Genomic DNA, 23,078 nt, shown 5'->3' with positions numbered 1-23,078 from the left:
TGTCTTCCTCCACTTGTCACTGTGTGCATGTTGTACATACGTGCAGCAACTTTCAAACCTACCCCTCATGGCGTTTTGTTTTTGTAATTAACAAACCCGCGTCATTGTTAAGAAGTTACTTGGATATCGCGACGGGGACCTCTCATGCGAAATTGCTCCATTTAAATTTTTTAAAAAAAAAGCAGGGGGTGGAATGCGGAGTGGAGGATGTGATGACTTACCCCAATAGTGAGACCTCATCATCCAGCGATGGCACGCCGCACACTAGGGACGAACGCAACTAACCGGGGGAGCTGAACGCTGTGCAGGGCGTCACCTCTGTGAAGGGAAGTAGATCGGTGTGTGATAACTCCCCCGGATATTGCAGGTTTAACGTGGCAATTTGAACGTCGCAGATGGAACCTCGCGGGGAAGGCACTTCTTCTCATTCCTTCCCCCACTGACGTGCACACAGCTGGAAAAGATTTATTCTTCCCTTGGCAAAAAAAAAAAAAAAAAAAAAAAAATCCAAAAGAGGAATGCCGTAATTTTGACCCAAGGAGACAAGCAAATATTGTTATGATAGCCCCACCACATAAGGACACCAACGAGATTGCTGTTTGGGGAGAGAAGAAGGCTTGCTCATCGGAGCTGTTTCCCAAGTTGCGAGCATGCAGGAAGTAGTCACTACTTCTTCTTTATTTACATCAGTCACCTCGAGCAAGTCCCCGCCTTAGTTATGTTCGTCCTCCCCTGGGGAAAATTACGAAGGCACAAAAATTTGCTCATCCATCAAGGTGAGTTCGCTCCTAGGAGGAAGTACCATTCGGGTGGACTAACAGAGAGGTAGAGAGGTACCTTTCCCGCACGTTCATCCTCCATGTGGATTTGTCTCTAATTGCTTCCACCTTTGTTTAAGCAAAAAGGGATGCTCCGACTGGGTGGAAAACTAGATGGTAGAGGACGAGGGGGTGAGCGGCATAAACCGCGTGAATGCCGCACTCCGTGGCGATAATAGCAAGGACGACAAAGAGAGAAGGAGCATCCCCCCCACGAAAGATGACACCACCCATTTGGAGGAAGACGAGGGAGGGGGAAAGTCTCCTCCGCTGGGGACCTCAAAACGGACCATCCAGCTGCCCATTGGACGGATAAAGGTGGGGAAGTTGAACTTGAGGTCGTTTAGACGGAAGAGGGAAGAAGAAAAAAGAAAAAAAAAAGAAAAACAAGACGACGAGGATAACGTATCTGATGAACTCAGGGGTGACCCCCCGAGTGGCACCCCCTTGTCGGACAAGGAAGATGTCCTCACCGCAAGCAGCTCCACCTGCACGGAGCTCCTGAACGGTCGGTTATTGTTAAGTGGATACGAATTCGCATTGAACGCGGAAAATTTGAGAAAAAAAAAAATCACCCACATTGTTAACATGGCAGGGGAAGAATGCCCAAACAAATTTGAAGCCTCCTTTTCGTACAGAACCTACTACGTGAAGGACGACTTAAGAGAAGAAATATTTTACACTCTGTTGGATGCTTCTCACTTCATCGAAGCAATGCTAAGCAGTGATGAAGGAAACAAAATTCTTGTGCATTGCAAGAAGGGAGTTTCCAGGTCTGTCATCATAGTTATATTTTTTCTCATGACCCGGTTGGAGTTATCTTTTGGTGATGCGTTCGACCTGGTGAAGAAGCGGCGCCCTCTGTCCAACCCGAACTTGAGCTTCGTCTCGCAGTTGCTGCGTCTGTTTGAGTTGCGTAGGCTTATTAGTAGTGGCGGCAAGGAAGGAACATCTCTAGTGGAACCTCCCCAATGTGTCCACCCCCCCGGGGAAGTCACACTCATTTTTCGAATCGATGCAGCAGGTAAGGCACTCACGCTGACCAATCTAATGAATCACTTTACCGATGTGGACGCCTGCACCAACTCTGACAGCGTGTATACGAAACCCACAGAGATAGACGAACGATTTAACTACGTGTTGACAAGGGACTTTCGCGAATTCTACTTGTTGCTGCTTGACCCTACCTTCGAAGAAGTGTGCACCCCCCTCCTTGAGCGCTTTGCACAGATATGTCGATCCTTTTTTCATGGTGGCCCTGCCAACTCGACCGACATGACACAACCTATTGTTCGCTCCGATGTTGGCGAGTTCATGCAACGACTTCGATTGGACACACAAATGTTTATCCGCCTTCCCTGCAACGACGAGGCGTACTTGAAGTTGCAGAAGGTGCTGCAGGGGAGGGGTGGCGAAAACTCGATGATCTGATTACCCTTCCTCTTCACCTCCACTGCGCTAATTTGATTTACTTCTTTTTTTTTTAATATTTTTTGTTTTTCCTACATTTATATGCTTAAATAAATGCGTGGAGGAAGATACTCCCAAGGGGATACGAAAACAAAGGAAAAAGGTGCTGATCTTTTCAGAAAGAGTATTTAAGGACAAAAAATTACAAAGATAAAAAATTGTAAAAGAAGAGAATGAACACACTTTGCATCTCAAGTAAAAAAATTTTCCCAACAAATCCGTGAACTGAGGGAATTTTTTTTTTTTTCTTGAACTTATATTGATTTTACACATGAACATGTAAACACCTTAGTACAAAAAAAGGAATAAAGGAAAAAAAGGAAGAAAGGAAAGAAAGAGAGAAAGAAAAAAAGAAAAAATATTATAACACATTATGTGTACCCTTTAATAGAAGGAAATAAAATATTATTCTTACATGTGACTTCTATTTATATGCCCTTTTAACGCTTATGTCAAAGTGTGTTTTGTAATGAATGATCACCAAATATACAATTTCCTTTATCACACACACACACACACAAACGCATATTTTCTCTTTTCCATTTCACACTCATCAAACAACAACAATGCCAAGGGATTAGCATCCACATCTTTGGTGCTAAACGATTGTTCGGCTTATACGATTCCTTACACAATTGTTACTGTTCTAACTCATCCGCCCCGTTCACCTCTTCTATGTTGTCCAACAAATGCTTGAACCAATCTGCTGTTTGACTGTTCCATTTTCATAAGGGCATGCTGCTTAGATACTTACATTCCCCATGAATCTTTCTTTTTTCTCTGCATTGTATAATTACTATGGTAATGACCTCAGAACATAAGGTCACTGTAGTTCCAAGGAGGATATTATATTCGATGATAACTTATATTTCTTTGTCTTTGCCCGTGCTGTTGTATATTATTATTTGCTCCTCTTTCTCCGCTAGATCGTGAAGTATATGGAGCAGAACGTACCGTGGACTCCTCCATTGAACCAAGTGTGGAACTTGTTTCCGATGAGTCGATCGTGGATGTATCCGCTGTTGAATAATCTGTTAAAGAATCAATGTGGTGACGTCTAGGGGATCTCTTTTTTCTTGTTTTGCTTCTTCCTGAACTGTTTCCAAAGAAGGTGTTGCTTATCAAAGAAGGTAAGGAAGTGTACTGAAGGGAAGTAAGGAAGGGCGGGAATAAGGGTGTTGTTGACATGTGTGCCACTTATATATAACATGACCCACTTGTTATATTAGTTGTTAATAAGAATAATGTTCATTAATTGTACTATGTATGGGAGTGAACATGCACCTTGAATATGCACACTAAGCGCAGAAATGATGAATATATATATATTCCCCCCCCCTTCTAAAAAATATTATAAACGGATATATTTGTGTGTATATATATACGTATACATATATATGCACTTATATATATGTATGTATATGTATATATATGTGTTGTATGTGTATTGTATATGTGTTGTATGTGTATTGTATATGTGTTGTATGTGTATTGTATATGTGTGTATTGTGTATGTGTATATTGTGTATGTGTATATTGTGTATATTGTATGTGTATGTATGTATATATTATTCTATTTTTACATGTATATAATGTGTATTAGTAATTATGTAAGTACTTACTTTATAAAGGAAGTAGGCACTCAGTGGTAGGCTTATCGAGGTTAGTGTACCGAGTATAGCAGCGGTAATATTTGTACAATCTGAGGTGTATTTTAATTTGCACTTTATTTGCAGTAGTTCTTCATAACTGTGTGTAGCAGCCATGGTTCGGAAGTCTTTACACCAATCTTTACTATTCTCCTTTGCACATACTGCATTCATATAACCATAGGCTGCGACAACTTTTTCGAGGTAATTGACATCTCCCTCAGTACACTTAGACTTAGGAGCCTTGGGACCTTGTGTGCATGCTCTTATAGTTGCATAGTCCTTAGAATAATTATACGCCTTTTTCATCTGTTTGAAAATTTCCCAGCTAATGTCGTCGTATATATTATCACATGTATCTTGAATGTTTAGTTCCTTCAATTTTTCGTATATGGCTTCCATAATGGAAGAAAATTTTCCATCAAGTCCATCTGCTGTACTTAACGGAGTTTCTAACCAATAATAAAAAAATTTACAACGATCATCCTTACTGGACAAATTGTTTATTCCTATTTTAGGTGCGTGACACCAAGCTTTTACAATGTTATCAGAATACTGCTTAGTATCATTATCTTCCTCCAACTTCCCCTTCACTTTTGTAGAATCATCAGTACAGGCATCTTCTACTTGATCGAACTCACAGTATATTCTTTTGGAAGGTAGTTTATATGGACATATTTCCTATAGAATGTAAGTAAGGAGGAATATATACATATATGTATTCCTCACCTGCTTGTTACATTGTACTTGAAGTTTTATATACACAATATTTAACTATCCACTCTGAATAAGAAGTAACGAACCTGTAGTGATGGTTTAACTTTTTGCTTTAATGTTTCCGCTGTAGGATCCGATGTGCACGTTAATTCTGATGGTTTCGGAATGTTAGTTCCACTACCACTACGAGCAGTAGTATTGAACTTATTATTAAATTCTGAACAGAAATTATCATTCCCAGTTCCTCCACTGGTGCAGTATGTTTTCATTTCACTATAGTTTGAAATAATTTCCTGTAAATACTTATCATATTTACTCTTGCACTGGGTCCCACTATTTTCTAAGAGTATTCGTATTTCCTTATGGTCATGCCAGTAGTCGAAGACTGCTTTCATTTCCCTTAAGGTGGTGACATCAATAGTATGTTCGTCCAAAATAGTACACGCACCGTCCTTAAAAAGTTCCTTTAATTTATTCATGACTGCTGCTGTTATTTCCAGGAATGAATCCTCACTTGATACTCCAGATATTAAATCTACAACCCAATAATAGAAAAAATTACAACTCTCCTTATATAGTGCACCATCCTTTTTTTTCATCTCCGATAAACAACAATACGCCTTCACAATTTTTTCCTTACAATCGCTAATATTGGACTGCCTGCCTAAGGAATCCCCCAATTTTTGCGTAAAACCACTCTCACAGTCACTGCAGCCTTCCTTAAACATCTTGTAGAAGTCCTTGTAAGAAGGTAATTTTGCTAAATCCTCCTCCTGTTGGTATAGTTGGTAGAATATATATTTCTATGTGTTCCTATATTTTTATTAAACCAAACATGTAATATAATATGAATAATACATATATATCGATTCTTTCAGTGTGAAGTAACCATTAATGTTACTCTCGCTTTCGCCGGATCTGGCATTGTGTTCACATATACACTTTTATATGTATATAAATTGTTTAGTGTTGAACTGTTTATGTACTCAATTATATGGAATACACACATATATATATATACATATATATCTATTGTATGTATATTCATAATATGTAATGTATATATAACAATATATATACAGATATATGTATATATATATATGTATGTATACACATATAAGTAATGTATATATATGATATATATAGGAATTACACGTTCCCTATGATTCAATATACAAATGGAATTCCTATTTTCTCTAATAATGTGCATGGCACAATCATCCTTGTAATCATATTGTATTGTATACATATATGCATGCATCAAACCATCATATGTATATAAGAACATCATTTCCCCTTTTATCAAAAATATCATGATACATTATTAATTAGTGTTTTATTTTCGTGCTAAAGGTAATTAATAAAATAATATTTTACCATATATAACATAGCTCACATATATTCACACAGTACATGCTTCCTTTTTAACTATACACATTTAATCATGTCCCCTATAGAGCATACATCTATACAATGTGGTGAAAGAAAGTAGATATTATGTGCAAAGAATTGCATTGAATTATTTATGAAAGGGAATGTATCGGCATTTCTATCATAATAATTTACACTGCACAATTTATTATTTTTGCTGTATTAGTAAGAATAATTTATATTATTCTTTCCTTCTACCTCAACACATAGATTGAAAATAACACCTTCAAATTAGAAATTTGTACCGCCCTACTTGAGCTCATACTCCCTCTTTTAGTGTACATTCTACACCACATACCAATTTATCTCCTTCTTTACACATTATTCTTCTGCTCTGATAAGTATAATTTCATACAATTATATAAAATGTATACACATTATTTACAATATGAGCATTTACCTACTTCCTTAATTAATAATGCATTTAACATATTAATATGCATTGAATTCATTGACCTTCCTCCCTTACACTTTCGATACAGATTGCATTTTACATATTAATGTGCGCATTTTATACATTTCTTTTCTTTTAATTTAAATTTTAGAAAATTTCGGAGAAGTATTGCATGTTCCATTTAGTATGCACATCGTGCACGGAAGTTTCAGGGAGGTTATAAAGGATTTAAGAGATTAAAGGAATACATGCAAACAATTCTGTCACATCATGGATTCATAATTGAGTCCAAACACTATTTTACCAGTTCAAAGCTCATTCTATTGTTCCATTATTTGAAAGTTAGGATGATTAAAAGGTGTTTACAGGAATATTATTCCACAATTCAAATGGTATATGGGCTTAGCCCTCAGCCTTTAGGTTTCAGGGTTTAGGGTTTAGGGATTAGGGATTAGGGATTAGGGTTCAGGGTTTAGGGTTCAGGGTTTAGGGTTTAGGGTTTAGCGTTCAGGGCTTAGGTTTTAGGGTTGATGATTTAGCGCTTCATGGTTTTAGGATTTAGGGTTCAGTGTTTGGGGTTAAAGGTTTAGGCTTTAGAGTTATGTGTTTATATTTCCGCTTTTTGTTTTCAGTATTTAGGTTGAGGGTTTAGTATTTAGATTTTAGGATATATGTTTGAGGGTTTAGGGTTCTGGTTTTAAGGTTTAGCGTTTAGATTTTATGGTTTAGCGTTCAGTGTTTAGGCTTTAGGCTTTAGGGTTCAGGATTTAGTCTTTTGGCTTTAGGGTGCAGTGCTCAGTGATTAGCGTTTAGAGTTTAGGGTTCAGGATTTAGGGTTTAGAGTTCAGTGGTTTAGCAATCAGGGTTTATGGTTCAGGGTTTAGATTCAGGGTTTCTGTTTCAGGGCTTTCGCTTCAGGGCTTCCGCTTCAGGGCTTCCGCTTGAGGGTCCAGTGTTCAGGTTTTTGTTTTTAGCTTTCACGTTATACAGATTTAGTATTACTGTTCAGGGTATAGCTCTTAGCATATATGGTGCATCTGTGAAGGTTTGGACTTGAACCATAGGGCTTAGTCTTCAGTACTAGAGTCCTAGGAATGATGTTCTTGTGGAAAAGTTCTTCCTCACTATAACCTGAACCATAAACACTGAACCTTAAATCCTGAATCCTGATCCCTAAATCCTAAAGCCCTGAAGCTCTAAATCATCAACCCTAAACCCTAGGCCCTGAAACATAAACCCTAAAATCTACACCCTCAATCCTAAAAGCTAAACACTAAAACCTTAACCCTAAAGCGTAAACCGTGAACCCCAAACCCTGAATCCTAAATCCTAAAACAATAAAGCGCAAAATCATCAACCCTAAAACCTAAGCCCTGAACCCTAAACCCTAAACCCTAAAACCTAAACCCTAAACCCTGAACCCTGAACCCTAAAACCTAAACCCTAAACCCTGAACCCTGAACCCTAAAACCTGAAACCTGAATCCTGAACGCTGAGGAACAAATGTAGAAAGTAGAATGAAGAATGAAAAGAGCAAAAGAAAAGAAAGGAAAGTAAGGAATGAGAGTGAAGGAAAAAAAGTGAAGGAATGAGAGTGAAGGAAAAGAGGAGGAAGTAAAGATTGAAGGAAGTAAAAAAGGAGTATGTAAAGATTGAAGGAAGTAAAAAAGAAGGATGTAAGAAGGAGTGAAGGCAGAGGAGAAAGAAAAATGAGAGAGAAATTTTTATGTAATTTGTAAAGCGTATTAGGGAAGGATAGCTCACCTAAGGTGAAGGTGCACATCTAATATAGGGGAACTATTTATGATATGCTGAAGTTTTAAGGGAAGGAAAACATAAAGGAGGGGGGATATCAATAATATCTAATTGAAAATTTTTCCTTAAGCCCAATATTGTGCCAATGGAGGAAAAAATAATACATGGAAGGGAAGGGAGGAATAAGATGCACATAATGTGGTAGTAGTAAAATCTTATACGAATAATAATAATGATCATACACAGTTTCAAATGTAATGTATTGCAGCATAGTAGTAGTATAGTGTAGTGTGTGTGTGTGTGGAATAATGTGCTACATAAAGAAATTTTTGATTAACCCTTTTTTTTTTTTTTTTTTTTCTTTCTTTTTTTTTGCTGTTCACTTTGGTAATTTCATAATATTTTGTACATGCTTTTTTAACTTAACTATATATATGCATATGCCTATGCCAATACATACGTATAGTGTATCATCATAATTTGGGGAGTTAAGGAATGTGCATTATTTAACGATGTAATGAAAAAAATTTGATATAAATATACATAACTTTTCCAATGGTGATCGCTTTATAATATAAATAAAGAATTTTCATATGTTTACTTCCTTATGAATAAATAAGGAACTTTAAAAATAGGTTCTTATTACATACAGAAAGATGTGTAAAAAGAATGGTAGGGAAGGCACCAACACTGAAGGGATCTGTTCACTTTTTCTCCCTTCCTTTACAACATGGACACTTATATATATGATATGTATATAGTAATTTGTGCATAGTGTAATAAATTTAAAAGAATGTGTACATAAGTTCTGGCAATTCTATATATTTTTAGCAGGCAGGTACAATTACCTTACCCTCAGAAGAAGAATATGCTACATTTGGGACGAGAAAAAAAAGTTGCCGGGATGTTCGTGCAGGGGCACACTGTAACCCGGAAGTACTGAAGGGAGTACAAGGGGCACTAAGTAGACGGGTGAAAGATGTAACTAATGATGAGAATTTGGCCCCTGGAATTGTTCGGAACTACTATTATGCTTGCACAAAGGATGTGGGCACCCTGGATTATTGGAAACCTTGTTATTTTTTGTTCTTCTGGATATGTACTCAAATAAAGAACAAATTGAAGACATATGGAACTTTTGGGCATACCATGGACGCAATTTACAGAGAATTGGATAAATTCCCATGGGGGGGGGATATAAGCAAAAACAGGAATAAGTGCACTAATATATACCCTGATATTATGCAATATAAATGCGAAGAGATTAAAAAATTATTTGATTACAAATATAACATTGGTGCTCTACAGAAGAGAGTCAATTGTAATGATTATTCCACTAATCCAATGTATGCCGCACAGCTGAAGGGGAATGCGCAGGGAGGCTATTCATTGTCATGTAGTGATTGTACGAAAGATAAGAATGATTATTGTAGAGAATTTAGGAAGGAGCACCCAAGCTGTGGGACTAAGAAGGAACTACCAAAATTAGAATGCCCTGACGTCAGCACACGCGCAGAAGTATCTCACGATCTCGAAGCAGGTAAGACAAATAAAAGAGGAAAGAAAAGAAGGGAAGATAACAAATATATATAACCCAAAAGTATATTATTACAGAAAGGCGAATCCGCACCCTCCCTACACGGACAACACCATCCTACGTTAATAATATTTTCTTCCTTATGCTTTGTACACATATTTTGTTTTATTCATTTACCACGTCCAGTAGGTGGTTACAAGACAAAGGGGGACGTAGATGTATCATTACCAAAAGTGGAAGGTGACCTAAAAGGTCCAGAAGTAGATATAAAAGGTCCAAAAGCGGATATATCATCCCCTGATGTGGATGTACAAACCGGTGGAAGTGGTGGTGGTGGTTCATTACCACCACTTACCACCATCATTCCTCCTGCTGTTGTATTAACAGCCCTTCCAGCAGTTGTATTCTATCTATATAAGGTAAGTAACACAACAATTATAATTACAATTATAATTTATCATTAGAAGTGTAATTATGCCAATTACAACTATATGAAAAATTCACACATACACACACGCACACATATATATATATATATATATATATTATATATGTATTTTTGCACCTTTATTTTTTAATTTTTCTTCCATTCTTAGTATACCAATTTATTTTCTGGAATGAGAAGTAACTATTCTTCTGGCAGAGGCAGCAGAAGGAGGAGATCAGTTGAACCTAACATTGGTGCATTCACAGACGAATCTACTGAATACATGACGAATTATACCACCGAAGATTCCACAACAATAGGTGACTCAACAGATGAATCTACCGTTTATGGCGGACAATCTGGTCAAAGACGAAATAATGGGAGGTCGCAGGGGAAGAATATTCGTTATCAACGTATATAATGTAACAATGAGTGAATGGAAAGGAGAAATGTCCTTGCTTCCATTTGTATTAGTTATATATAGCAAGTAATGTCTCCCCCTTTAAATTATAAGTGGGGTATGTAATGTTCTACCCCTTTCTATCAAAATTATAAGTAACGTACATGTATTTTACATATATAAGAACGGGAACCGCAGATAGAAGAAAATCGGAGTATACTGGAAAATATTCCTATGAGAATATATATATATATTTCTCTTCTTTACATATATATGTAACTAATGCAATTCTTCCTCTGTAATATATTATGTTCACATATTTGCATCAATATACACTCCCCCTTTTTACTAATTATGCTTCAATATGTACATAAAAAAAAGAAGAGAGGGGAGTGGATGGTAGGTCAAATAGTATACATAATATAATGTGCGTGCACATTTCATACATATATGAACATGCAATTTATAAGGAACGCATCAGAGGGGAAGAAAAATAAATGAAGGAAAGGGAAAAAAAAAATATTATTCCTATTAAGCAACCATGAATGAAAGAAGGAGGAAGATGTTCTACTGCAAAAAATATTATTATTATTATAAAGGAGGCATACACATTCCTTTTTTTTTTTTTTTTTTTTTTTTTTTTCATACATCCGTATGAAATATTTTGTGAAAGGAAGAAATAATGTAATAGAAGATTACGCACACAGAATGGTGAACGTGGGTGCAGATGCTACATTAACGGTAATTTCATCCTTTTAGAAAGTACATACATGCGTATATATACATGAATCTATGTGTCATATGTATATATATGTGTACACTTCTCGTCAATGACATTTGTAGCAGGAGGAATTGGAAAAATTATCGTCATATACGAATTTCTATAGTAAATTCAAAGATGGTTGTGTAGATTGTGGTGATGAATCCGAACAAAAATTCATGGGTGCCTTAGTAGGATGTGATGAAATTGAGCACTATAAGGGAAAAATTGCAAAGGCCTTATGTTGTATAGCCGACATGAAGAAGAGGACGGAAAGTCGATTATATCATATCGGCTGTAATTTCTTTTATTATTGGATGACCAATATAATAATTTCGGGGCAGCACAGTGGTAAATTAAAGGACATAACAAAAATAGTCCTACCAAAATTGAAGGAGCTCTATAAAGGAAGTAACTGTGAAATTTTGGACAAAGACACTACTGATACAAATACCCTAAAAAAGAGGAAAACCATATTCGACTACTACATTGAGTGCGAAATCATAGGAATGCTCGCACTGAGAAATCAATCCCAGTGCACAGAAAAATATGGAAAATATTTGGAAGGGATTGTTGCAATATATGAAGAAGTGAAAAAGGAGTGTCAAGGAAGATTGGGGAATGATGAATATTGTAAGGGAATAAAGGATGTATTCGAGGATAAATGCGATCCAAAAAAGTTAAAAGCAAAGTGTACAGCATTATCGAAACCAGGGAGTGCATCATCGCAGGATAGCCTTGGACCCAGACCTGAACCTGGATCTGGTCCTGGTACCACTTCCAATGGTGGAACTTTTGCCATCCCAGCAGCGTCCTCCATCTTAGGAATAGTAGGATTACCATCGATAATTTTCCTTCTATATAAGGTACAATTATAACTGTAAAAAGTATACGAATAATGTTAGAAAGAAGGGGAAAGGAATGAAGGATGGAAGGGAAACATTACCCCCTTTTTTATGAACAATACATGTGAAAAATAGAAGTGAACTGCCTCCTTATATATATATATATATATATACATATACACATATATCATATATATACATATAACTGTATATATATATTTATATTTCATATTTGTACTAACTATTTCTTCTCTTCCTTCAGTATACTTCTATATTCTCTGGAATACGTGGAACCCTTTCCGGTGGAAACAACAGCAGAAAAAGAGAAGGAAGATCTACCATCGGACATGAATTAAACACATCAGAAGACGAAAACGATGATTTTATTTCATATGCAACAACAACAGTGGGTTCATCATCAAATCTGTCAACAGACCATTCGACGGATCAATCTACCATATATGATATATCACCCAAAAGAGGAACAAGAGCAGGAAGGGCAGGAACGAATATGACAAATAACAATAAACCAGGCCACCATCAAAGAAAGAAAAGCCAACAACAACAGAGACAAAGCCAACAAAAGTCAAGAAATATAGCTTATCAGAACATGTAACACATCACATGGAACACATTGGAATGCTCCCCTCCCTGGGAAGGGACAATAAATAAGCGCAATATTAAAACAATATAAAAAGAGGATGAACTATCTTTTCTTTTTTTTCTCCTTTTCATTTGTATGCTTTTGAATAACTCTGCATAAGACGACAACAGTCAAAGCGAAATATAGGAAAAGGAGAAAAAAAAAAAAGAGTGTTTCCTCTTCATAAAAAAAATATATATATTTTTAAAGAAAAAGTAGGAAGGAAAAAATTTATAAAAATAAGAACTTGTAAGGGGGGGGAAAAAAAAAAGTTCTATATATTACTACATATATATATATATATGTGTTGCAAGTACCCCCCAAATATAGTCCCCCATAGGTGTAATAAATGAATAGGGAAGCATGTATATGGAGGAAGAACTTCCAATCTTCCACTCTTTCCCCCTCATTTTGTTTTTTCCTGATTGTCATTATTTTTTCCTTATATATGTGCACGTAACAATTTGATATAATGAATAATGCATAATGTGCATTCTATAATAAATGTGTATTCTATAATAATAATTGCATTCCTGCTCTTTAAAAAAAAGCAAAATAATTGCTCTAAAAAGAATTATTGCTTTAAAATTGAATACATATATAATGTGTATTCTATAATAATAATTGCATTGCTTTTTAAAAAAAGCAAAATAATAATTGCTTTAAAAATGAATACAATATAATGAATGAACACAATTTTTCACCATAATTATATATACTAATATATAAGTAGGAAGAAGAATAGTACCATTAGAGGAGAAAAAATGGTGCCAGACGTAAGTGGAAAAAGAAAACACAAAAGAAGAAATAAATTATCGACTCCGCTTATAATATATAATTGACCACGAACACAGCAATGTATATATAATGTAATAGGAAGTGTGAAAAATACATATATATTTGCCCAATTATCTCTATAGGGGCAGGAAGAAAATGAACTACCTTCTACAAAGATATATAAAGCGCTAGGACAAAATGGAAGAACTACTGATTGTGGCTCTAATGAGTTGAAAAATGGTGCGTGGTCCGTCCGTAAATATTTCACACAACATAAAGAGGAAGTTCGTAAAGCTTGTTGTTATGCACGTCAAATGCAGGATAGCAATTTGTCCAATGATGATCGTTGTGGTTTTCTGTTTAATTGGATAGTTGATAAAATAAAGAACGAATTGGAGGAGGGTCGATATCTGCAGGCCACCAAGGATATTTATAAATTACTGCAGGAAATTGGATCTGAGTGGAGGTGCAATAATATATACAATGGTATGGGCAAACCCCTTTTCGAAGAGAGTAGAGAATTGTTCGACTTCGATTATAACCTCAAAACCTTACAACAACAGAAGCCGTCAGGGGGCAATACACAATCCTGTTGGCCACAGTACAATGCACATTGGACGAATGCTAAAAAAGAATACGAAAAAATGGGTGCTCACTGTGATGTGGACCAAAGTTGTTTGGCATTTAGGAAAAAATATGACCACTATTTTGCAAAAAACGGAGGGGAACCACCAAAATTGCCCTGTGCAGCAATGTCTAAGGAAGAAAAGAAGAAAGAAGAGGAAGACCCAGAAGAACAATCTGACGACGACCTCGTCGACATCGACCTTCCCGAGGAAGAGGAAGATGGCCTGCCGGGTGAACCTGGAGTTTTAGGGGTACATTCATATTTAAAAGTGCTAATATATATATGCACAACATCATAATATGAATAATTATGTGAACACATAATATGATGGAATTATGCACATCATATGAATAATTATTCATATGATGAAAATTTTGTTATTATGAATATGTAGCACTACTTATGCATATTTCGTAATAAAAATTAGAAGTACCTGCATACATAGTGAAATGCATATATATACATATACATATATATATATGTAGATATATATATACACTTATATGTATTTTGGGGCACACTTTGTTAATTACCTTTTTTCCTTTTGGTAGGTGAACAAATTAAAGGAATTACCTTCCTATACAGATTTCTACAGTAAATTCAATGATGGCTCGACCAGTTGTGAAAATTCTACCACATGGTTCAAACAGATGAAAGTTAAATTAGAGGATGATGAGGATACTAAGAAATATGCCGAACAAGTTGTAAAAGCAGTATGTTACCTATACGAAATGAAGGACAACCCTCCTAACTCCAATAAAGAGTATTGCAACTTCTTTTATTTTTCGGTCGGAAATATGTTATTGAAGGAACTTAAGGGTAAAGGAAAATCATTCAATGCTGCTATGGAAAAAATTAAAACAGCAGTAGAATGTAGTACAAGTGATCATGGTTGCTACTTTACATGCAATAATGGAAAGCACAGTAAATTTTTCCCGCAAAGAAAATTGCTATATGAATACCTCAAGGATAAAAACACTATACAACAACAAATAAAGGGTGGTGGTGGTACAACTCCCTGTACTCAGAAATACTTCACTTACTTGGAGAAAATTAATGCTGCTTACATGACCATTTATGCACAACGTAATGGGCAGCAATGGAATCACATTTGCAAAGAATTTGGTGAAATTTTTGACCAAGGAGTGGGGAAATTAAGTGAAGTGGAAAACTTAAAATGTTTAGTAGTAACTACACCGGAGCATGAAGAACGCACAGCAACATCAGGTAGCTCCCCCTCTGAAGGGAGTAACAGTGCTACCAACAAAATCACTCCTATTGTCATGTCCATAATTGGAATAGTTGGTCTACCAGTAACCACATTCTTTTTATATAAAGTAAGTAATAACTACAACAATTACAATTATAATTACCACTATGTATATGGACATACATATACATATATGTATATACATATATACATATGTACGTATATATATATAATACATATTTCTACCCCTCACATTCTTTCACTTCCTTTCCTTTTTTTTTTTTTTTTTTTAGTATAATCTTCTACCTGATTGAATCCATAACACATTTAGAAACGTAGGTGGAAGGAACAGCATAAGCAGCAGCAGAAGAAGGGAAAGGAGATCAGTTGATCATCATTTTGATGCGTTTACGAATGACGACACAACAACAGTAGGTTCCACAACATTCGACTCGTCAACAACAGCGGACACTTCTACAGACTTATCCACAACAGATGCATCTACTATATATAATGAACAACAATCACCACCTCAAGGAAGAACAAATAATAGAGGGGGACAACAACAACAGAGACAACGTCAGCGAGGACAAAGAACCAATATAAGTTATCATCCTACATAATGTTTCCTTTTTTATTAAACTATAGTAATTTACAATTTATGCAATTTATATATACAGTGTGTGCACATTGTGTGTGTTAGTTATCAACATCAATTATAAAGTATGTGTACATTGTGTGTACGTACGTTATCAACATTAATTATGAATAACGTATGCAATGTGTGCGTACGTTATCAACATCAATAATTATGCAAATATGCAAAGGGAGGGAGATAATTTTATTGCATGTGTATATATATACTGATAAGTAAATGACTACAAAAAATATGCAATGCATAAAGAAGAAAAAAATTTACATATTGCACAATAAGTACTATAGCTATATTCTTTATATATGATGATTACTATACAATATATACATAATACATACAGAATGTAAAAAACTCACAAGTTATAAATGTACATATATGGAAAATACACACAAAAAGGAACAACGTACCTGCCCTTTCTTCCTAGAATGCGCTCATACCTACTATCATATGAATGAACAATTTTAATTATATATAAATAAACAGCACAACATATCTACACAATATATAGATGTGCACAAAGCATTTTTGTATATATTCAAAAAAAAGAACAAACCATTATCACAATTTAAAATAATACTGCAGGAAAACGTATAATAATACAAACAAATTCCATCATGAACATATTATAGAACACCATAAGAAATTGATCTAATGAATATATACATCATTATTATGATATATAAACTGCATTCTGAGAGTGGACAAATTATGTACTCTTCCCTCCTCCTTTGAACTTCCCTACATTCATGCCTCTTTCATAGCTTTCTGCTGTTTTAGGTCTCGTATGGTACATTTAAGTTTTTTTTTTGAATAATATAGTCCTAATAATAAAATGAACAGTACGGATGCGACGATTGCATAGACCACAAGAACACTAGCATCTGCAGTTCCGATCACCCCCTCCACCCAGGAGGTTGGCATTTTACTATTTATTCCCCTTGAGGCAATAGGGTAAATAAGTAAAAGAAGCAATGCTAGGGGGAATATGCATATATATACAATCTTACAACATTTATACTTATCAAAGAAACTTCTGATTCTATATTGTATTGTTCCAATTTGGGCTTTATTTTGTGTTGTATTCCTTTTTGTGCGTTCAGTGTGGTGCTTTGTGTGGTTTGTTCTTTTTAATTCTACTTTAGGTTGTAATTCTTCAGGTTGTGGTTCTTCAGAAAGTGATTCTTCAGGGAGTGATTCTTCGGGTGGTGAATTTTCTTCGGGTGGTGAATTTTCTTCGGGTGGTGAATTTTCTTCGGGTGGTGAATTTTCTTCGGGTGGTGAATACTCTTCGGGTGGTGAATATTCTTCGGGTGGTGAATATTCTTCGGGTGGTGAATTTTCTTCGGGTGGTGAATTTTCTTCGGGTGGTGAATCTTCGGGTGGAAGATGATCGTTAGGTGGTGAATATTCTTTAAGAATGGATTCTTTAGAATTGGATTTTTTGTATCGGTGGCCGCCGAATGGGTTCTTTTCTTTTGGTGATCGTTCATTTGTGCTGTTCCTGGAGGAATTTGTACTACGACCACAAGGGTCTTTATTCTCCCGCTGTTTTGTTTTTACCCTACTTCCACTTGTAGATAATGATGACCCTACCGTGGTTATGATCCTTGGATCTGGCAAATCATATAAATCATAGAGACCCCCACTTCGTATCCCTTTACTCCATGATGATGGTGTGGTACTTCCCCATTTTGCGCTCCATGTGGATGTGTTCCATGATGACGTGGTTTTGCCCCATGATGGGGTTGCGTGCACAATAACCTAAAAAAAAAAGATTGTTAGGGATGGTGGTAGGTGGAAGGAAGGTTGTTATGGTGGTGGAAAATTTTTTTTTCTCTTTTTTTTATCAATTTTTAGTGAAGAGGGTAAAAATTTTTAATCATAATAAATGTGTGTGCAAATTTTTAGAAGGTGTAACAGTTGCTCCTATCTCTTACATGACGTGGATATTTCGTCCAACAGCAAAGTATCAATATGAATAGGAGGTATTTTGTAGGAAAAGGTGCCATTTTGCTGATTTTTTTTAAATAAAAATTTTTTTATAATGGCGCTTATATTCTTTTTTTTTTCCTTTATTTATATTAATAGATTCTATGATTATTTTTTCTTTTTATATTGTTAGGTAACATTAATAAAATAGTTTGCGTGCGGCGTGCTTACGATTTACTACTTTTTTTTTTTCCATTTTAAAGGTGTGTAAATCTAATTTAAACTGAAAATTTTATTACAACATACAATATAAAATATATAAAATGGAATATATCTCAATTAAAGAAAATAGATTTTAAAAATACATATTACATTATTTCAAAAATTAATATTTAAAACTGCCAATATTCCTTTAAGAAAGAAAAAAAAAATGTAACACCCCCTCCCTTACACCCTAACACACTTCCCTCCACAATCATTCCCTCACTTACTCACTCCTTCTACCCCCTTCTTTTTACCACCCCTCCTTCTAACACCCCCTCCTTCTAACACCCCCTCCTTCTAACACCCCCTCCTTCTAACACCCCCTCCTTCTAACACCCCCTCCTTCTAACATCCACTCCTTCACTCTCATTCCTTCACAAACTTAGTTACTCATTTCTTCCTTCACTCCCACACCCCTTCCTTCATTCTCATTTCTTCTTTCCTTAAACCTTCCTTCCTTACACCTTCCTTCTTTACACCAAAAACTTCTTTCTTTAAACCTTAAGTCTTCCTACTTTACACCTCCCTTCTTTACACATTTTCTTTTCTTCCTTGAACCTTCCTTTCCTTCACACCTTAACACACATCCCTCCACACTAACACCCCTTCCTTCACTCCTCTTTTTTACACTCTCATTCCTTCCACACTCACCAACTTCCTCACACTCCCTTCACATCACATCCTTTACACAACATCCCCACATTCACCCACAGTTCTTCTAACACCTTCATCCTTAAAACCCTTCTTCTTTTAACCCCTTCCCCTCCTACATTAACACCCCAAATACTAAAACTTACACTCATTTTCCATTACTCCTTTTCCCTTCCACACCCCTTCCTTCCACCAAACACCACCCTAACAACCCTAACACCCCTTCCATCCACCTAAGAACCGACATAACGCGCTTCCTTCCACCAACCACCCCTAACAATCTTACTAGGACCTCTAAAGCACGGTTCAATACTGTTCAGTGTGGTTTGACACGCTTCCGTATCGATCCGTGATGATTACTAAAATTTTTTGTAGCTATTTGTAGCAGTTTTGTAACGGTTCCTTAAGCGTTCCAATTTGTACCTAAACGTACACTCAAAAGAATATATACCATAAAAGCAACAATGGAAAAACCACAAAGAGGCCAAGAGTATGGTGGTGGTGGACCACCTATAGAAAGGCCCACAATCACACCTATACAAAACAGAGCTAATACATATAAAATGGAAAGAGTCAATACGAGAGGTGATGACAACAACGGTGACAGGAATGGTTCCCCTTTTCTTTTCCATAATCTTCTTTTTATAATATATAACAATTTATTAAAAAACCCTCTAGGTCGACATCCCCTAGGTCGAATATTCATGGGTTGGAATTCCCTAGATTGGAATAACACTTCTCTTCTTCCGTTATTCGCCTTTCCATTTTTTGTATGTGGTGTTGTTGAATAATCATCATAATGATAGTCATCGCTTTCCTCCTCAAAGAGGCTGTCCATGGAACCGCTTTCCATGCAGGAATTGCTGTCCAAAGAGCAGCAACTGCTGCTGCTGCTGTTGTTTGTTTATAGGGAAGTAACACTTTCCATGGAGCAAGTGCTGTCCAGGGAGGAATTGCTGTCCAAAGAGCGGTCTATTGCACCGCAGTGGTGACGGTTCTACCAAAAGGGGTGATAGGAAGCACCATCATTATGCATTTTGGGACGTCCCTTTTTATCATTCTTACCACTTCTTGCTGCATGGAATTGGTGATATAATTTTTTATCGTTCTGATCAAAGGGGCTGCCTATTCTTTCCTTCTGTAAAGGGACGACTTCGTCATCATTGTTGTTGTTAGATGTACCATCATCATCACTCCACTTGGATTTTAGTGTTTTAACACGACTTTCTTGTTTTAATTGTGTTTTTACACAACCACCTTTGGTGGAGGTGCCAAATGTGGTACCTCTCTTCTTAGTTTCGACACCCTTGGATGATGTACTTATTGCAGTCACCTAAAAAAAAGAAAAAGATTGTAGGGCGAAGGAAGTGTTTTCATAATTTGTGGAGTATATAAATACAACGTGGAAAGAAGAGGGGGGCGGGGGAAAGGAAGGTTTTCCCTTCCCCTTCCCCCCCCTTCCTTCTTCCTCCTTCTTACTTCCCCTTCACTCAGCAAAAAAAAAAGAAAAAAAAAATTGTTCATTAATCATAATAAAAATGTGTGTGAATTCTTTCCTATAGGTGAGTGTAACAGTTATTCTTATCTTACGTAGTTGGGATATGGCGCCCACAAGAATAAGGTACTGGTAAGCATGAACAGCTTTGCAGGGAATGGTGCCAATTTTTTGTTTTTGCTTCCTTTTTTTTTGTTTACTTCTTTTTTGAGTGTGTGTGTACAAATATATATTTTTAAAGGAAGAAAGTAATTAAAATGTACACAATACTAATTAATGCAAAAGTTATGATAATAATTTGAAGTAAAAACGACATGATTTTTAGTTCTATTCTATACAATTTATGATGATAACATCCTTAATAATCCTATTCCCTTTTATGAGAAAAAAAATAACCCCTACAGACTCCTTTCAAATTATATATGTTGCCCCCACACTCTCTCCCTTCTTCTTCTTCTTCTAACGGGTGTAATAAGTGTAAACTACCTACATTCTAAGTTCTGGACTTATATATATATACATATGTTTATAAATACATATATACGTATATATATATACATATACACTCAAAAGGAATTTTTCACTGTTTGCGAATTTTGTATATAATGGTGTTTAAAGTGAGGGGAACATTCCCTGTTCAGGAAAGAAGGAAAAAAAAAAATAAATAAATAGAGAAAAAAAATTGTTCATATTCATTCTTTCATTAATAATAATTACTTTGCAAAATGTACGAAGAACTCCTGAATACTCCATGTTTTATATATATGAACATATATATATAAGGAAGGAAGAAACAGAACACATTCCTAACACAAAGTCATTACATATGCAAAGGAATATGTACACATGTGAACAATGTCAGAACAAAAGGGGCCATTAGGGGTTTGTTTTTCTGCTTTAACGAGTGTGTATATCCATATATGCATCTACCATTTTTTTTTTTTTTTTGTGCCCCATTTAATGGAAAAAAATGCAAGAAAAGTATATATGGGAACATACATTTGTGCATTTCACTTTTTATTAATTACATTTATAGGTGGACGCTTTGGAACAATTACCATCGAAACAGAAGTACAATAAATTCGACACAGGGAACGAATCCCTTGTGGAAGATGGACCTGAGTGTAAGTGGGAAGAGAAAAAGGCTGCATTGAAAAATGCATTAACGTCTGCATTAAGCAGTTATGAAGATCTGCAGGAGCATATTGATAACATTGCAAAAGCTTGGTGTAAGGTAATTAATGGAGCAGAGGACCAAAGTGAAGGAGGGAAGAAAGTGGGTGGTGAACTATATTATTTATTCTATTATTGGTTGGGTGATAAAGTATGGAACACTGAAAGCACAAAAACTTCCTTCCCCAGAGTTATGAATGAAATTTACGATGCACTGAAGGGGGTGTTCACTACTATTAATTATGGAGAAATTTGCACAAACAATATTGAGCAAATAAAGTTCAACGAAATGAAACTAGCATATGAGTATTATATGGACCATGAAAAAATAAAGGAACAATTAGGGGATGATGAGAGTGGGGTTTATCCTTGTACTGTTCAGTACAACGAACACGTGGAAAAGACATTTTCAGCCTATAATAAAGTGTATGCAAGTCTACATCCTGGGGATGGTACGGATAATGCCTATTGTGACAAATTTGAAGAAATGTTCAACCATTACAATGACAAAAATCCTCAAGAAATAAAATGTGAGAACGTATATACGGAAAAATCATTAGCCGATATAGGTACCACTGCAGCCATCTCTTCCATACTTGGTGTAGTAGGATTGCCTACAATGACCTTTTTCCTTTATAAGGTAAGTAATAACTACAATTATTAATTACATTTATGATGGACAATTACAATTATAATTATAAATTATACCTTTAAAAATATGTAAATAATAGTGCTATTTACAAGCATCTTATTCATATTTCTCTTTTTCTTAAAGAACAAATATAGAATAAAGTGTGCACATTGTGTATGGTGCATTGTAAATGACACACACATTTATACCTTCTTTCTTTCCTTCCCTTTTATTAGTATAATCTTTTACCCTCCTGGATCCACAACAAATATGGGAATAGCAACAGCAGCAGGAGTAGACGGAACAGAAGAGGGAAAATATCCGTTAGGAGCAACTTTGATGCATTTACGGAATACACCTCAACAGAGAACGGTTCAACAATAGCATCTTCAACCATAGCAGATTCTATAGATTTTGATGTACAATCTATCAACAGAAGAAGAGGAAAGGCAGCAAATAATAATAGAGCAGAACAACAGCAAAGAAAAAACATCCATTATGGTCGAATGTAATATTCGTTACTATGGTAGAATGTAATATTTTACTATGGTTGAATGTAATATTCGTTACTATGGTAGAATGTAATATTTTACTATGGTTGAATGTAATATTCGTTACTATGGTAGAATATAATATTTAATGTAACATCCTCAGTTCATAGGAATTATTATAATGAATGTATGTGTACATGTACGCACATATGCGTTGTGTTGTGTTGTGTTGAAGGAGCTATTGTGAGGGGGGTGGTTAGTTCGGAGTAGGGGAGGGTTATGTAGCGCTTTTATTTCCTTCACATGGTGTGTGCCACACACACATATA

General features: G+C 35.7%; 5 protein-coding genes across 5 annotated transcripts; all 5 read left to right on the top strand.

Moving 5' to 3' along the window:
- Positions 1–932: 932 nt before the first annotated feature.
- PCOAH_00001500 (Dual specificity phosphatase) lies at positions 933–2,249 on the top strand (the record flags this gene model as incomplete). Its single annotated transcript, XM_020056967.1, has 1 exon — positions 933–2,249. One exon carries the CDS (start codon positions 933–935, stop codon positions 2,247–2,249), a length of 1,317 nt encoding a protein of 438 aa, XP_019912384.1.
- Positions 2,250–9,068: 6,819 nt separating this feature from the next.
- Positions 9,069–10,619, top strand: PCOAH_00001490 (Uncharacterized protein; the record flags this gene model as incomplete). Its single annotated transcript, XM_020056966.1, has 3 exons — positions 9,069–9,774; positions 9,958–10,079; positions 10,368–10,619. Coding segments are annotated over 3 exons (1,080 nt in total), but the record flags the coding sequence as incomplete, so codon positions are not given.
- Positions 10,620–11,252: 633 nt separating this feature from the next.
- PCOAH_00001480 (KIR protein) lies at positions 11,253–12,819 on the top strand (the record flags this gene model as incomplete). Its single annotated transcript, XM_020056965.1, has 3 exons — positions 11,253–11,339; positions 11,442–12,224; positions 12,466–12,819. 3 exons carry the CDS (start codon positions 11,253–11,255, stop codon positions 12,817–12,819), a joined length of 1,224 nt encoding a protein of 407 aa, XP_019912564.1.
- A 1,118-nt stretch (positions 12,820–13,937) lies between these two features.
- Positions 13,938–16,067, top strand: PCOAH_00001470 (KIR protein; the record flags this gene model as incomplete). The annotated part of the gene is made up of 3 exons (XM_020056964.1): positions 13,938–14,501; positions 14,803–15,630; positions 15,942–16,067. The coding sequence occupies 3 exons, from the start codon at positions 13,938–13,940 to the stop codon at positions 16,065–16,067; spliced, it is 1,518 nt and encodes a 505-aa protein (XP_019912441.1).
- A 5,243-nt stretch (positions 16,068–21,310) lies between these two features.
- PCOAH_00001460 (KIR protein) lies at positions 21,311–22,292 on the top strand (the record flags this gene model as incomplete). The annotated part of the gene is made up of 2 exons (XM_020056963.1): positions 21,311–21,337; positions 21,492–22,292. The coding sequence occupies 2 exons, from the start codon at positions 21,311–21,313 to the stop codon at positions 22,290–22,292; spliced, it is 828 nt and encodes a 275-aa protein (XP_019912467.1).
- Between the last annotated feature and the right edge of the window lie 786 nt (positions 22,293–23,078).

Source organism: Plasmodium coatneyi, chromosome 1, assembly GCF_001680005.1.
Source record: "Plasmodium coatneyi strain Hackeri chromosome 1, complete sequence".
NCBI lineage: Eukaryota > Apicomplexa > Aconoidasida > Haemosporida > Plasmodiidae > Plasmodium > Plasmodium coatneyi.
The sequence above is the reverse complement of the archived record's forward strand: the minus strand, read 5'-3'. Positions and strand labels throughout refer to the sequence as shown.